General features: G+C 47.0%; 1 protein-coding gene across 2 annotated transcripts in view; it reads left to right on the forward strand.

The window, feature by feature from the left end:
* LOC124031466 (rho GTPase-activating protein 39-like) overlaps positions 1-14607 on the forward strand; it is a 50625-nt gene that overhangs the window by 19548 nt on the left and 16470 nt on the right. For both annotated transcript variants that reach the window (XM_046342720.1, XM_046342721.1), the window contains exon 2: positions 1293-2720. In XM_046342720.1, coding sequence (XP_046198676.1) covers positions 1293-2720 — 1428 coding nt within the window. The remainder of the gene's footprint in view (positions 1-1292; positions 2721-14607) is intronic.

A 14607-nucleotide genomic window follows, 5' to 3' on the forward strand; every position in this document is an offset into this window, starting at 1 on the left:
AAGTAAACATACAATACAACTCACTTTGGAGAAAAATATACATGTCATGCAACTCCCTTTGTGCACGCACACCATCCCAGTCCACAGAAGTCCCGTTGTGTTGAGTAGGGCATAGGTGTAGGAATTTTCTGCTCTCTCCGCAACTGCTTGGAGGAGACTGAGAAGTGTGACCTGGAGAGTCCGAAGGTTGTCCGGCACCCTAGCAACTGGCATGGCAACCAATCAGAGCTAGGTCAAACAGGTCAGAGAGAGTTTGAGGCCGGATTATGGTAAAACTATACTATCAATCATCGCTACTGGGGGATAGGGAGTTTATTTTTATCTAGGCAGGTCAGTTAAGAACAAATTCTTATTTTGGTCCGTACGCACTACCCTCTGTAGCACCTTGCGGTCGGATGCCAAGCAGTTGCAATACCAAGCAGTGATGCACCCAGTCAAGAAGCTCTCAATGGTTCAGCTGTATAACTTTTGAAGATCTGAGGGCCCATGACAAATATTTTCAGCCTCCTGAGGTTCTTCTCCAATGCCCTGTCTTTACCTCCTGCCTCCCCAACCTAGCCCCGAACCGGGTTCTCAGCCGACTATAAGGACACGACAGGCTGGCTGTGGGTCCCTCATGGATTCATTGGCACACTTGAAGTTGCTCTGCATCAGAAAACTAGATCAAAAGAGACCATATAAGGGATTTCTCAAAGGGAAACATGACCCAAATGTATCTCCTCAATCTGACACGTTGCCCCCTTTCTCAATGACACATTCCTCTGTACCCTGTCTGTGTGTGTGTATGTGGGCCAGTCTCAAACGCCTCCCCGCCCCTTCCCAGCCCTCTGTGTTCTGCTGAGTTGGCTGCTAATGATCCTCATGCCATGCCCTGTGTGATGCTGTTGGCTCGGATGGTGCTCTCCAGGCCTGCTGGCTGTGGTCCTAGTGCCGTACAGAGCGGGTCCACCTGTCCCTTAGTCAGATCACAGACGCACAGAGCTCCTCCCGCTGCTCCTCAGCCCACCAGAGGGATGACATCACTGCTGAACCAGCATTCTATAGCACTCACACACAGATGGACACGTGTTGTGGTCACAAACATTCACTATACATATGGGTCGTGTAAGGGTGTTTGCTTTGTAGTACGTTTTTGACTTTAACTTGTGTGCAGGTTACCGGATAAGCATTTAACAGGGATGGTCATATCAGTAGGATTTCCATACTGAACAAAGTGTTTTGTTATTAATTGCATCAAAGCTGTTTTCTGTTACTCTCAGTCCTAACAACATTATTTTCTGTCTGTTTTTTAGTCCAGATTGGGTGGAGATCCTGGAGCCACGCTCTCAGGAGCGCATGTATGTGAACCTGGCCACTGGCGAATGCGGCTGGGACCCTCCCTTAGGCGCTCCCGTTCGTCAGGCTGACGGCAACCAGTGGTGGGAGCTATTTGACCCCCAGAGCGGCCGCTTCTACTACTACAACTCCGTAGGACGCCAGACTGTCTGGCACCGACCCCAAGGGGGCGACATAGTTCCCCTCTCCCAGCTACAGGCTATGAAGCGCTGCTCTGAGGCCAAGCGGGCCGGGGGAACTGGAGAGAGGGACAGGGAGCCTGGAACGGGTAGACTGGGAAGTACAGGCAGCCAGGGACACCGCACCCCTCGTCCAGAGCATTATGGAGCGGGGAGTACAGACAGCCAGGGACACCGCACCCCTCATCCAGAGCACCATGAACCAGGAAGCCTGGGGAGTACAGGCAGCCAGCGACACCGCACCCCTCGCCCAGAGCATTATGGAGCGGGGAGTACAGACAGCCAGGGACACCGCATCCCTCATCCAGAGCATTATGGAGTGGGGAGTACAGACAGCCAGGGACACCGCACCCCTCGTCCAGAGCACCATGAACCAGGAAGCCTGAGGAGTACAGGCAGCCAGCGACACCGCACCCCTCTTGCAGAGCATTATGGAGCAGGGAGTACAGACAGCCAGGGACACCGTACCCCTCATCCAGAGCATTATGGAGCGGGGAGTGCAGACAGCCAGGGACACCGCACCCCTCGTCCAGAGCACCATGAACCAGGAAGCCTGGGGAGTACAGGCAGCCAGCGACACCGCACCCCTCGTCCAGACCATTATGGAGCGAGGAGTACAGACAACCAGGGACACCGTACCCCTTGTCCAGAGCACCATGAACCAGGAAGCCTGGGCAGTACAGACAGCCAGGGACACCGCACCCCTCGTCCAGAGCACCATGAACCAGGACGCCTGGGCAGTACAGACAGCCAGGGACACCGCACCCCTCATCCAGAGCATTATGGAGCAGGAAGCCTGGGGAGTACAGACAGCCAGGGACACCGCACCCCTCATCCAGAGCATTATGGAGCAGGAAGCCTGGGGAGTACAGACAGCCAGGGACACTGCACCCCTCATCCAGAGCATTATGGAGCAGGAAGCCTGGGGAGTCCAGACAGCCACGGACACCGCACCCCTCATCCAGAGCATTATGGAGCGGGGAGTACAGACAGCCAGGGACACCGCACCCCTCTCCCAGAGCACCATGAACCAGGAAGCCTGGGGAGTACAGGCAGCCAGGGACACCGCACCCCTCGTCCAGAGGATAGTAAGCCTGTCCCCAGAACCCCTGAGACCCCAAGCGAGAGAGAGACTTCAGACACAGTGGTGGACAGCAGACCAGCTCAGGGAGACAACAGCTCGGACGAAAGCAAGGAGTCACTGAGGTACGTTTTGCTATTGAACCAAATGACTGTTGATAGGGAGGACATGGTTGGATTTAACTATTAGAGAATCATGTTTCAGTAAAGAGGCCATATGGTAATAGCAAAAAACCTATTTGTTATCCCATTGTGGCATACTGACTTTAAAATGCTTTGGGCATGAGACCATTTGACAAGTAAGGCTACCTCGGAATCCTTTATTTTCACTCTCACTTATCCTGACATTCCACATGCACCACGTTTTCATAATTTTCTCTGAATCACACCGCAACCATTTTAAAGCAATTGCTACCAAATGTGAAGACGGGCGCAGTCATAAAGTGCATGACATTCCCCTCTCCCTTCACGTTGGTATAAAGGCACCTAACAGTAAGGGCCATTCAAAGACCCTATCGTGTGCTCAGTGTGGTGGCAGAATCCAAACCAGCATCTCCCCTTGAGAGACAGATTCCACACATGCCAGCTCTATTTCCCCTGGCCCATGGCCACTAGTGCTGTCTCAGTGCCCCTGTGTGCTGCTCACTGCCGCTACGCTCTACTCCAGCCCCATATACGCTCATTTATTTGTCCTAAAACAACACGAGGCCCCTTGCCATCAAAGACCAATGGGGGTCTCTGTTGGGGGAAGCCATACCACCGTAGACAAAACATGATTGAGGTCCCCTTTAATAACGTTTCAGAGGAAAGAAGTGTTGTCTGCTCTTGGGTAATAACATGCAGAACTTCTACATTCCAGTTAGTTCTTAACAGGGGACCCTAGAGTTGTCTGTGTCTCTTCACTTCCCCCTGGCCCCTCTGCTCTCTACCTGGGTCCTGGGCATCAATCCTCAGCCACGTGGAGGACCTCACCTCGCTGGGGTCAGAAGGACTATCCTACCCTCTGACCCTGATTGCGTAAGGTAGAAGGGGAACTAATTGCTCACCCATTGCTGTCCGAAGGCCCTGGTGGAGGTACAGCCTGCCTGACTCTTTGACATTCCATCCTTTTTAGAAGCATTTACTCCCCAGGAATCTCCACCACTCTGTAGTCATCCCTAATGAGTCAATGTTTCCCAGAAGTCTTCATGTCTCCCCAAAACAATGGGCATCTGTGTCTCTGGGTGGAGCTGAAGAGTCTTAAACTCTTCTGGGCTTTGCACCCCACTTAGCCATATGGTGGTTTTCACTGGTCTCTCTCTCTGGGCTTGTAATTAGATCCCACCATGCAATGAGGAGAGAAGATGGAATGTGACAAACAATAAATGGATGAAAACAGAGTTTGTTTCATGTTTGGGGTTGGAGAGGAACATTTCGGGACCTGTGCTCTTCTCGTCTTCACTGTCTGGCTGATTAATAGCCTAGTCATGATCGAAGGGACATTTCAAACATTTTCAACTTCATATTCTCCAGCACCACCCCAACATCAACCTACAGTATACAAATGGTGCGTTTCTATGTTTTGGAGTAAAAAATATAGAGGAACTGTTTCCAATGACATCATGAACCAATTATTATGTAACACCTACTCATAATTGGTTAAAACCACAATTCAACGCTAATCTTCCTTTTGTAATACAAAACATAGAAACTTGCAGTTTTCACATATGTTGATGTTTGGGAGGTGCTGGAGATGAATATGAAGTAGAATTGTTTTGACATTTTCCTTTAAGAAACTCTGCCAGTTCAGTAGTGTGGAAGGCTCTGCCAGTTCAGTAGTGTGGAAGGCTCTGCCAGTTCAGTAGTGTGGAAGGCTCTGCCAGTTCAGTAGTGTGGAATGCTTCATAGGGCATGTAGTGCTCTATTGAGAGATGCATCAGATAGCCTTAGTTTGTTCAAAGATTTGTCTTGAGGAAAGTGTACACTCTTTTTACAGAAGCATCATTCATTTCTATTCCAGGACAGAAGTGGTCTGGGCATTCATGTATTCCTTGCTGAACATGGGGTTTCTTGACATTCAGCTATGTGTGCATAATGTCTACTTTAGTTTGACCAAGTTCCCTTTTCTTACTTTGTTGAATCTGTTCAGAAATTCATGTACATTTCAACAGTTGATGATGACGTTTGAGAGAAAAGTGTTCAGAGGAAACTTGACAATCAATTGTTCCAATCCCAGTTTCCTTTTAGTTCTATAAATACATCGGAGGAGTGGTCTTACAATATCTATCTGCCTGTTAACACAGGGTTTCCCAAACTCTGTCCTGGGGCCCCTCCTAGGTGCATGTTTTGGTTTTTGCCCAAGCTCTACACAGCTGATCAAATGAACCAATTAATCATCTAGCTTTGATTATTTGAATCAGCTGTGTAGTACAAAGGCAAAAACCAAAACGAGCACCCAGAGGGGGACTCGGGACCGACTTTGGGAAACCCTGTGTTTACACACCAACTGTGTTATCCTAAGCACTGTTTAGTTTATACAGCTTTTTCTCTCGCTCGCGCACGTTAAATCTGTTACTCTTATCACATGGCCTGGGAATTTCTGGCTATTCTGACCCTGTACAGCTAATCAGGAAAATGCCTTAAACTCCTTAGGTCAACATGTCCAGAAGTACTAGAGTAAGGGATTCTGATCTTTTTAAACAGTAAATGGTTGGCGATCACCTTGCTTACGACCTCTGTACTGGATTGTGGATTTCACAACAGATGCAGTGTTTCCGCTGCAGTCATTGCCACCACGCAATCAAATATGGAACAGCCGGGGCGCACATTGAAGATACTAGAACAGTACACGTTTAATTCTCCCTTGCAAAATAAATGAGTAATGAATAGAAAATCCACAAGTCCATAGTTGATCTATTTACCTAGTCGGTTTGTTGTGCATTCTGTGCGAGATGAATATTCCTCTCAAGGCACATTGAAGTTGCGAGTACCATAGGGAGGGGAACATGCATTCTGACAAGCAGTCAATGCACAACAATTCATACTGCAATCATGGGGAAAACAGTTGGTTTAATGGCCTTTATTAGAAAGAGGGGGTTCCCAGCATCCCGTTACCACGTTATTTATTTATTTATTATCAACTCCTAAATATGCGGGAACTGCACCATTTTAAACCAAGAGTTTTTAATAGCTGAATGGTTAAATGCACCTTACTGCTCCGCAATTGGCTGTGAGTGTATAAGGGACGGTGGGGCTGAATATAACATGGGTAGCTTGGGGTCAAGTGTATTCCAGTTAGTTTTAAACAGGAGACTGCTGTTCCTATAGTTGTCTGTGTGTTTCTTCACTTCCCCCTGGCCCCTGCTCTCTGCCTGGGTCCTGGGTTTCAAACCTCAGCCATGTGGAGGACCTAGCCATGGCCAGCAAGACTCTCCTACCCTCTGACCCTGATTGCGTAAGGTCGAATGGGGAACAGATGACCTGTGTGTGTATGTAGAGGGGATGCATGTGGGGTAGAAGTTGGGTTAGCTTGCCCTGTAGCTTGTCCTGTAGTGTTTTGGAGTTCCATGGGACAGATGAACTGTAGGGGAAGTGCCCTACTTGTTGAAGGCACGACAGAGAAGTGTAAGGTAACCCAGAAGTGACTTGGGGTGGTTCACATATGGGTCATAGCAACCCATTATCTTGTGGGTTGCCCCAGGGTTAGGATGGGCCACAAAAGGAAGAAAGGCCCTCCGTTAATCACAAGTGGCCCTAGGGGCAACTGATCTGTGCGCCTTCTCTGAAGAGGAAGTGAAGGTATGGTGAATAGTGAACTAAGTTACCAAAAGAATAGTATGTGCCTTTTCATTAGCCACTAATGATATAGCTACACTCAAAAGACTAACACGATTCAATCCAAGGCAGTCAGGCGAAGATCAAACACACTTTAAACGTGTTGTTACCGATCGGTGCTCAATCGCCATTGCACAACGTGTGTTAGTCTACCTAGAGATTCTCATGAAATAGATATCTATTATATAGACATTTCTATGTTGACATATAGCCTGTAAACACATTCTTTCTGTGTCAAGATATAGCTAATGGTATCCAGATTTCAGGCGCTATTCCTTACGTAGCCAAATTAATGAAGCCCTGAGTCTTTTATTTTGACGAAGATTCAAACCTTCCCTACTCAGCTCTGCGAATAAAGGCAAAAGTAAATCCAACCTGGTTATCATCACATGTGCCTCACTCTGAGTCATTGTAAGTATATCACCAGTACATTGAGGAGGAGTCTGGTTGAAATAGTTGAGTTTAAATGAGTCACATGTTGACTGGATGTTTCTAGGTCTGACACAGGCTCTAACACTTTCATCTGTCTGTGCAATCAGTGGATGGGACTAACAGCAGCGCTTTAAAGACATCGGGAATAAGACTTGTTCTCTTTTTTATCTCTGTGCGCCTGGCTTGGTAAGATCATTTCTTAGTTCTTGCCAGATGTTGACTGAAGTCACTTTTATTGTGTCATTTTTCCAGTTAAAAAGTACTGCGTTGAACTTCAAGCATCTGGTTAAATGGGTCTGGGTGGCTGGTGCTTGTTGTGACTGTCCTTATTTCTTTCTCTCTATCCCTCTTTCTCTCTGTCCCAGTTTTCACTCTCTCCCTTGTAAAGTAAAAGTTTTATGGTGTCCTCAAAAAAACTAGATTACAGACCTACTTTTTAAATTCATTTTTAAAAACTAGAACAGCAAGTCCAAGCTCTGGTTTTATTTTAAACCTGATCTAAGCATTACCATGTTACTGGACCTAGATGTCTTCATGTACAGATTTCTATGCTGAGAAGCCTTTCATTGCTCTGATAAACGACCAGTGCCACCATGTGCACTAGTCTCTGGCATGACAAGCATGCGTATCGGTTGACCTAAAGGATCCATTAACCTCGACTATGAAAGTCAGCAATGTGAGCATGTTGGTTCTGTGGCTCCTGTGGCGCACCTCCAGATCAGTGTTAAGAGGATGTGTGATTGAGAGGATGTGGGATTTGTATTACTGTTATCCAAGGAGTGTGTTCTGATGCTGTATCTGGTTCCATATGAACACATGTAGAAGCACAGTTCAGATTCCACAGGCGTTTCTCTCTGACCCCACACTGGGATGGTCTCTCTCTGTCACCATGTCCTACAGTCTGAAAACCAGGGGTCCCTGTGTCTGTCCCCAGCCCCAGTGCCTCCTAGCTGGGTGGGGAGGCGGCAGAGGGTAGGGTAGGGTGGTAGTGGGTGGTATGTGCAGCTGGTAGACATGGTGTCTCAGATCAGGGAGTTGCGTTCAGCTGTCTCATGATGACAGCTGGGTCTTTAACCTCAGAGGTGTCCCTGCAGGTCCCCCATCGCTCTGCCACTCCTGCTTGGGTTGTCTCTGTTGTGGGGTTCCTAGAATACATGACCAAAAATAAGCTGTGGACACCTGCTCGTCGAACATCTCATTACAAAACCATGGGCATTAATATGGAATTGGTTCCCCCTTTAGGCTTTCCACTAGATGTTGGAACATTGCTGTGGGGACTTGCTTCCATTCAGCCACAAGCATTAGTGAGGTGGGGCACTGATGTTGGATGATTAAGCCTGGCTCGCAGTCGGCATTCCAATTCATCCCAGATTCGTCCGTTGGACTGCCAGATGGCGAAGCGTGATTGATCACTCCCAGAGAACGCGTTTCCACTGCTCCAAAGTCCCATGGCCGGAGAGCTTTACATCACTCCAGCTGATGCTTGACATTGCGCATTTGGATCTTAGGCTTGTGTGGGGCTGCTCGGCCATGGAAACCCATTTCATGACGCTCCCAACGAACAGTTCTTGTGCTGACGTTACTTCCGGAATCCGTTTGGAACTCTGTAGTGAGTGCTTCAATCAAGGACAGACTATTTTTACGTGCTTCAGCACTTGGCGGTCCCGTTCTTTGTGCTTGTGTGGCCTACCACTTCGCATCTGAGCCGTTGTTGCTGCTAGACCTTTCCACTTCTCAATAACAGCACTTACAGTTGACCGCTGCAGCTCTAGCAGAGCAGAAATTTGATGAACTGACTTGTTGGAAAGGTGACATCCTATGACTGTGCCAAGTTGAAAGTCACTGAGCTCTTCAGTAAGGCCATTCTACTGCCAATGTTTGTCTATGGAGATTGCATGGCAGTGTAATCGATTGTATACACCTGTCAGCAACAGGTGTGGATGAACTTGCCGAATCCACTCATTTGAAGGGGTGTCCACATACTTTTGTATATATTGTGTATCACTTTTGCATTGGGATATTCCTCCAATGTTGGTTTCTGATGACGTTTGTGTCAAAGCATGTGGTCACTGTTGGAAATTGACCTTTGTCTTGTATCCTTCTTCTACGCAGATTGTAATTATCTCATTGGCCCAAGCTCTGAGGTGTTTGTGTTCAGAGCCTGGCCTATAGGACCTCATTTCCTCTTCCTGTCTGACGGGATGACGATAATAGCCCCTTTTTTGAGACCCCTACTATTCCCAGGGGCTTGTATTTTAGGGGTACTTCCCCATCCATATCCCTATCCACCAGTGACTCAGCTGATGGGTTTTACAACCATGGTTATTCCAGGAAGGAAAGAAAGAACATTTCTTGCAAATATCTTTATGTATATTTAGCTGGCTTTTCCTACCACAATCACACTCCGTGGAGGTAGGAGCAGTGGTCAGGGGCGTATGACACCAGAGCTGCCGAGACAAATTGAAATTCGCTGACCGTTAAGTTGATTTGCTGCGCCATAACCCAATCGAATTACCCAGTTGGGCTCCAAAAGATTCTAACTTAATTTCAACCTTCGGCGTTACCCAACGTCTCACATGTTAGCCAAGGCCTTAATAAGGAATGTGTGTGTCTCTATGGAAAACAAGTGAATGTGTTAAATCAAATTTTATTTGTCACATGTGCCGAATACAACCAGTGTACTTACAAGCCCTTAACCAACAATGCAGTTTAAGAAAATACCTTAAAAAAACAAGTAAGATAAGAATTACAAATAATTAAAGAGCAGCAGTAGATACAAATAGTTGAGGTAATATGTACATGTAGGTAGAGTTATTAAAATGACTATGCATAGATAATAAGAGTAGTAGCAGCAGGGTGGGGGGGGGGCAATGCAAATAGTCTGGGTAGCCTTTTGATTAGCTGTTCAGGAGTCTTATGGCTTGGGGGTAGAAGCTGCGAAAGTATTCACCCCCCTTGGCATTTTTCCTATTTTGTTGCCTTACAACCTGGAATTAAAACAGTTTTTTGGAGGGGTAGTATCATTTGATTTACACAACATGCCACTTTGACGATGCAAAATGTTTTATTGTGAACAAGAAATAAGACAAGAGAACTGAACTTGAGCGTGCTTAAATATTCACCCCCCCCCCCAAAGTCGATACTTTGTAGAGCCACCTTTTGCAGCAATTACAACTGCACGTCTCTTGTGGCATGTCTCTATAAGCTTGGCACATCAAGCCACTGGGATTTTTGCCCATTCTTCAAGACAAAAATGCTCCCACTCCTTCAAGTTGGATGGGTTCCGCTGGTGTACAGCGATCTTTAAGTCATACCACAGATTCTCAATTGGATTGAGGTCTGGGCTTTGAGGCCATTCCAAGACATTTACAGTTGATGTCGGAAGTTTACATACACCTAGGAAAATTCATTTAAACTCAGTTTTTCACAATACCTGACATTTAATCCTAGTAAAAAATCCCTGTTTTAGGTCAGTTATGATCACTACTTTTATTTTAAGAATTTGAAATGTCAGAATAATAGTTGAGAGAATGATTAATTACAGCTTTTATTTCTTTCATCACATTCCCAGTGGGTCAGAAGTTTACATACACTCAATTAGTATTTGGTAGCATTGCCTTTTAACTTGGGTCAAATGTTTCGGATAGCCTTCCACAAGCTTCCCACAATAAATTGGGTGGATTTTGGCCCATTCCTCCTGACAGAGCTGGTCTAACTGAGTCAGAGCTGTAGGCCTCCTTGCTCGCACATGCATTTTCAGTTCGGCCCCCAAATTTTCTATGGGATTGAGGTCAGGGCTTTGTGATGGCCACTCCAATACCTTGACTTTGTTGTCCTTAAGCCAATTTGCCACAACTTTGGAAGTATGCTTGGGGTCATTGTCCATTTGGAAGACCCATTTGCGACCAAGCTTTAACTTCCTGATTGATGTCTTTAGATGTTGCGTCAATGTATCCACATAATTTTCCACCCTCATGATGCCATCTATTTTGTGAAGTGCACCAGTCCCTCCTTCAGCAAAGCACCCCCAAAACCGTGTGCTTTACGGTTGGGGTGGTGTTCTTCGGCTTGCAAGCCTCCCCCTTTTTCCTCTAAACATAACGATGGTCATTATGGCCAAACAGTTCTATTTTTGTCTCATCAGACCAGAGGGCATTTCTCCAAAAAAGTACGATCTTTGTCCCCATGTGCAGTTGCAAACTGTGGTCTGTCTTTTTTATGACAGTTTTGGAGTAGTGGTTTCTTCCTTGTTGAGCTGCCTTTCAGGTTATGTCTATATAGGACTCGTTTTACTGTGGATATAGATGCTTTCGTATCCGTTTCCTCCAGGATCTTCACAAGGTCCTTTGCTGTTGTTCTGGGATTGATTTTCCCTTTTTCCACCAAAGTACGTTCATCTCCAGGAGACAGAACGCGTCTCCTTCCTGAGCGGTATGACTGCTGCATGGTCCAAATGGTGTTTATACTTGCGTACTATTGTTTGTACAGATTAACATGGTGTTTGGAAATTGCTCCCATGGATGAACCAGACTCGTGGAGGGCTACAATTATTTTTCTGAGGTCTTGGCTGATTTCTTTTGATTTTCCCGGGATGCCAAGCAAAGAGGCACTGAGTTTGAAGGTAAGCCTTGAAATACGTCCACAGGTACAACTCCAATTGAATCAAATTATGTCAATTAAGCTATCAGACGCTTCTAAAGCCATGACGTCAATTTCAGGAATTTTCCAAGCTGTTTAAAGGCACAGTCCACTTAATGCATGTAAACTTCTGACCAACTGGAATTGTGATAGTGTAATAATCTGTCTGTAAACAATTGTTGGAAAAATTACTTCTGTCAAGCACAACCTAACCGACTTGCCAAAACCATAGTTTGTTAACAAGAAATTTATGGAGTGGTTGAAAAATGAGTTTCAATAACTCCAACCTAAGTCTGTTTGTTTTATTTTATTTCACCTTTATTTAACCAGGTAGGCTAGTTGAGAACAAGTTCTCTTTTGCAACTGCAACCTGGCCAAGATAAAGCATAACAGTGTGAACAGACAACACAGAGTTACACATGGAGTAAACAATTAACAAGTCAATAACACAGTAGAAAAAAAGAGTATATAGATTGTGTGCATGAGGAGGTAGGTGTAACGGCGTTTGTCTGTTGAATGAAGAAAGTCGGACCGAAATGCAGCGTGTAGGTTACTCATGACTTTAATGAACAGAATAGCGGTACATGAAATAACTGAAATACAAAAACAGAACGGAACGTGAAACTAATTACAGCCTATCTGGTGACTACAACACAGAGACCGGAACAAACACCCACAAAATACAAAGCGAAACTGAGGCTGCCTAAATTACGGTTCCCAATTGGAGACAATGATAAGCACCTGACTCTAATTGAGAATCGCCTCAGGCAGCCGAGTCTATACCACACCCCTAATCAGCCGCGATCCCAAATAATACAAACCCCAATACGAATACAACCTATAAACCCATGTCACACCCTGGCCTACCCAAACATATAACAAAAAACACAAAATACAATGACCAAGGCGTGACAGACCCCCCCCCCCCCCCCTAAGGGGAGCATAGAGCATAGGGAGGGTCCGGGTGGGCGTCAGTCCATGGTGGCGGTTCTGGCTCGGGACGTGGACCCCACTCCATAAATGTCCTATTGCCTCCCCTTCGCGTCCTGGGATAATCCACCTTCTCCGCCGACCATGGCCTAATAGTCCTCACCCAGATCCCCACATAACTGAGGGGCAGCTCGTGACAGAGGGGCAGCTCGTGACAGAGGGGCAGCTCGTGACAGAGGGGCAGCTCGGGGCAGCTCGGGACAGAGGGGCACTGGCCGCGCTGGACAGACTGGAGACTCCGGCAGCGCAGGAGAGGAGAAAGGCTCTGGCTGTGCTAAACAGGCGAGGCGCACTGGAGGCCTGGTGCGTGGTGCTGGAACTGGTGGTACTGGTGTGTAGAGGTGGCTCTGGATAGACCGGACCGTGCAGGCGCACTGGAGCTCTTGAGCACCGAGCCTGCCCAAGCTTACCTGGCCCGATGCCCACTCTAGCCCGGCCAATAGGAAGAGCTGGTATGTGCCGCACCGGGCTATGCTCCCGCACTGAAAACACTGTGCGCTCCATAGCATAACACGGTGCCTGCCCGGTCTCTCTAGCCCAACGGTGAGCACAGGGAGTTTGCGCAGGTCTCTTACCTGGCATAACTATTCTCCCTTCTAACCTCCCCCCAATAATTTTTTGGGGCTGCTTTTCAGGTTTCCTTGCCAACCGTGTTCCCTCGTATCGTCGGCTCCTATCTCCGGCTGCCTCTGCTCTCCTTAGTGCCTCCACCTGTTCCCATGGGAGGCGATCTCTTCCGGCCAGTATCTCCTCCCAAGTGTAACAACCTTTACCATCCAACACGTCTTCCCATGTCCATTCTCCGAATAATTCATCCTCCCTTTGCTGCTCCAGCTGTCGCTGCCTGTTTATACCAGCGCCTCTCCGTTTTAGCCGGTGTGTCTTTCTTTGACTCGATTCGCCTGTAGCCCTCTTCGCACTGCTGCAGCGAATCCCAGGCGGGCGCCTGCACTCTCTCTGGGTCGGCCGCCCACCTGTCAATTTCTTCCCACGTCGTATACTCCATTAGCTCCTGCCAGTTATCTGCGTCGTTGCCAGTTACACGCTGCTCGGTCCGTGAGTGGTGGGTGTTTTCTGTAACGGCGTTCGTCTGTTGAATGAAGAAAGTCGGACCGAAATGCAGCGTGTAGGTTACTCATGACTTTCATGAACAGAATAGCGGTACATGAAATAACTGAAATACAAAAACAGAACGGAACGTGAAACTAATTACAGCCTATCTGGTGACTACAACACAGAGACCGGAACAAACACCCACAAAATACAAAGCGAAACTGAGGCTGCCTAAATTACGGTTCCCAATTGGAGACAATGATAAGCACCTGACTCTAATTGAGAATCGCCTCAGGCAGCCGAGTCTATACCACACCCCTAATCAGCCGCGATCCCAAATAATACAAACCCCAATACGAATACAACCTATAAACCCATGTCACACCCTGGCCTACCCAAACATATAACAAAAAACACAAAATACAATGACCGAGGCGTGACAGTAGGCAAATAATTACAATTTTGCAGATTAACACTGGAGTGATAAATGATCAGATGGTCATGTACAGGTAGAGATATTTGTGTGCAAAAGAGCAGAAAAGTAAATAAATAAAAACAGTATGGGGATGAGGTAGGTAAAAATGGGTGGGCTATTTACCGATAGACTATGTACAGCGGCAGCGATCGGTTAGCTGCTCAGATAGCAGATGTTTGAAGTTGGTGAAGGAGATAAAAGTCTCCAACTTCAGCGATTTTTGCAATTCGTTCCAGTCACAGGCAGCAGAGAACTGGAACGAAAGGCGGCCAAATTAGGTGTTGGCTTTAGGGATGATCAGTGAGATATACCTGCTGGAGCGTGTGTTACGGGTGGGTGTTGCCATCGTGACCAGAGAACTGAGATAAGACTGAGCTTTACCTAGCATGGACTTGTAGATGACCTGGAGCCAGTGGGTCTGGTGACAAATATGTAGCGACGGCCAGCCAACTAGAGCATACAGGTCGCAGTGGTGGATGGTATAAGGTGCTTTAGTGACAAAACGGATGGCACTGTGATTGAGTATGACATTACTTTGCAGGCTATCTCTGCAGTAGACTGCAACTCCTCCCCCTTTGGCAGTTCTATCTTGACGGAAGATGTTATAGTTGG

Source organism: Oncorhynchus gorbuscha, linkage group LG03 (assembly GCF_021184085.1).
Source record: "Oncorhynchus gorbuscha isolate QuinsamMale2020 ecotype Even-year linkage group LG03, OgorEven_v1.0, whole genome shotgun sequence".
NCBI classification, from domain to species: domain Eukaryota; kingdom Metazoa; phylum Chordata; class Actinopteri; order Salmoniformes; family Salmonidae; genus Oncorhynchus; species Oncorhynchus gorbuscha.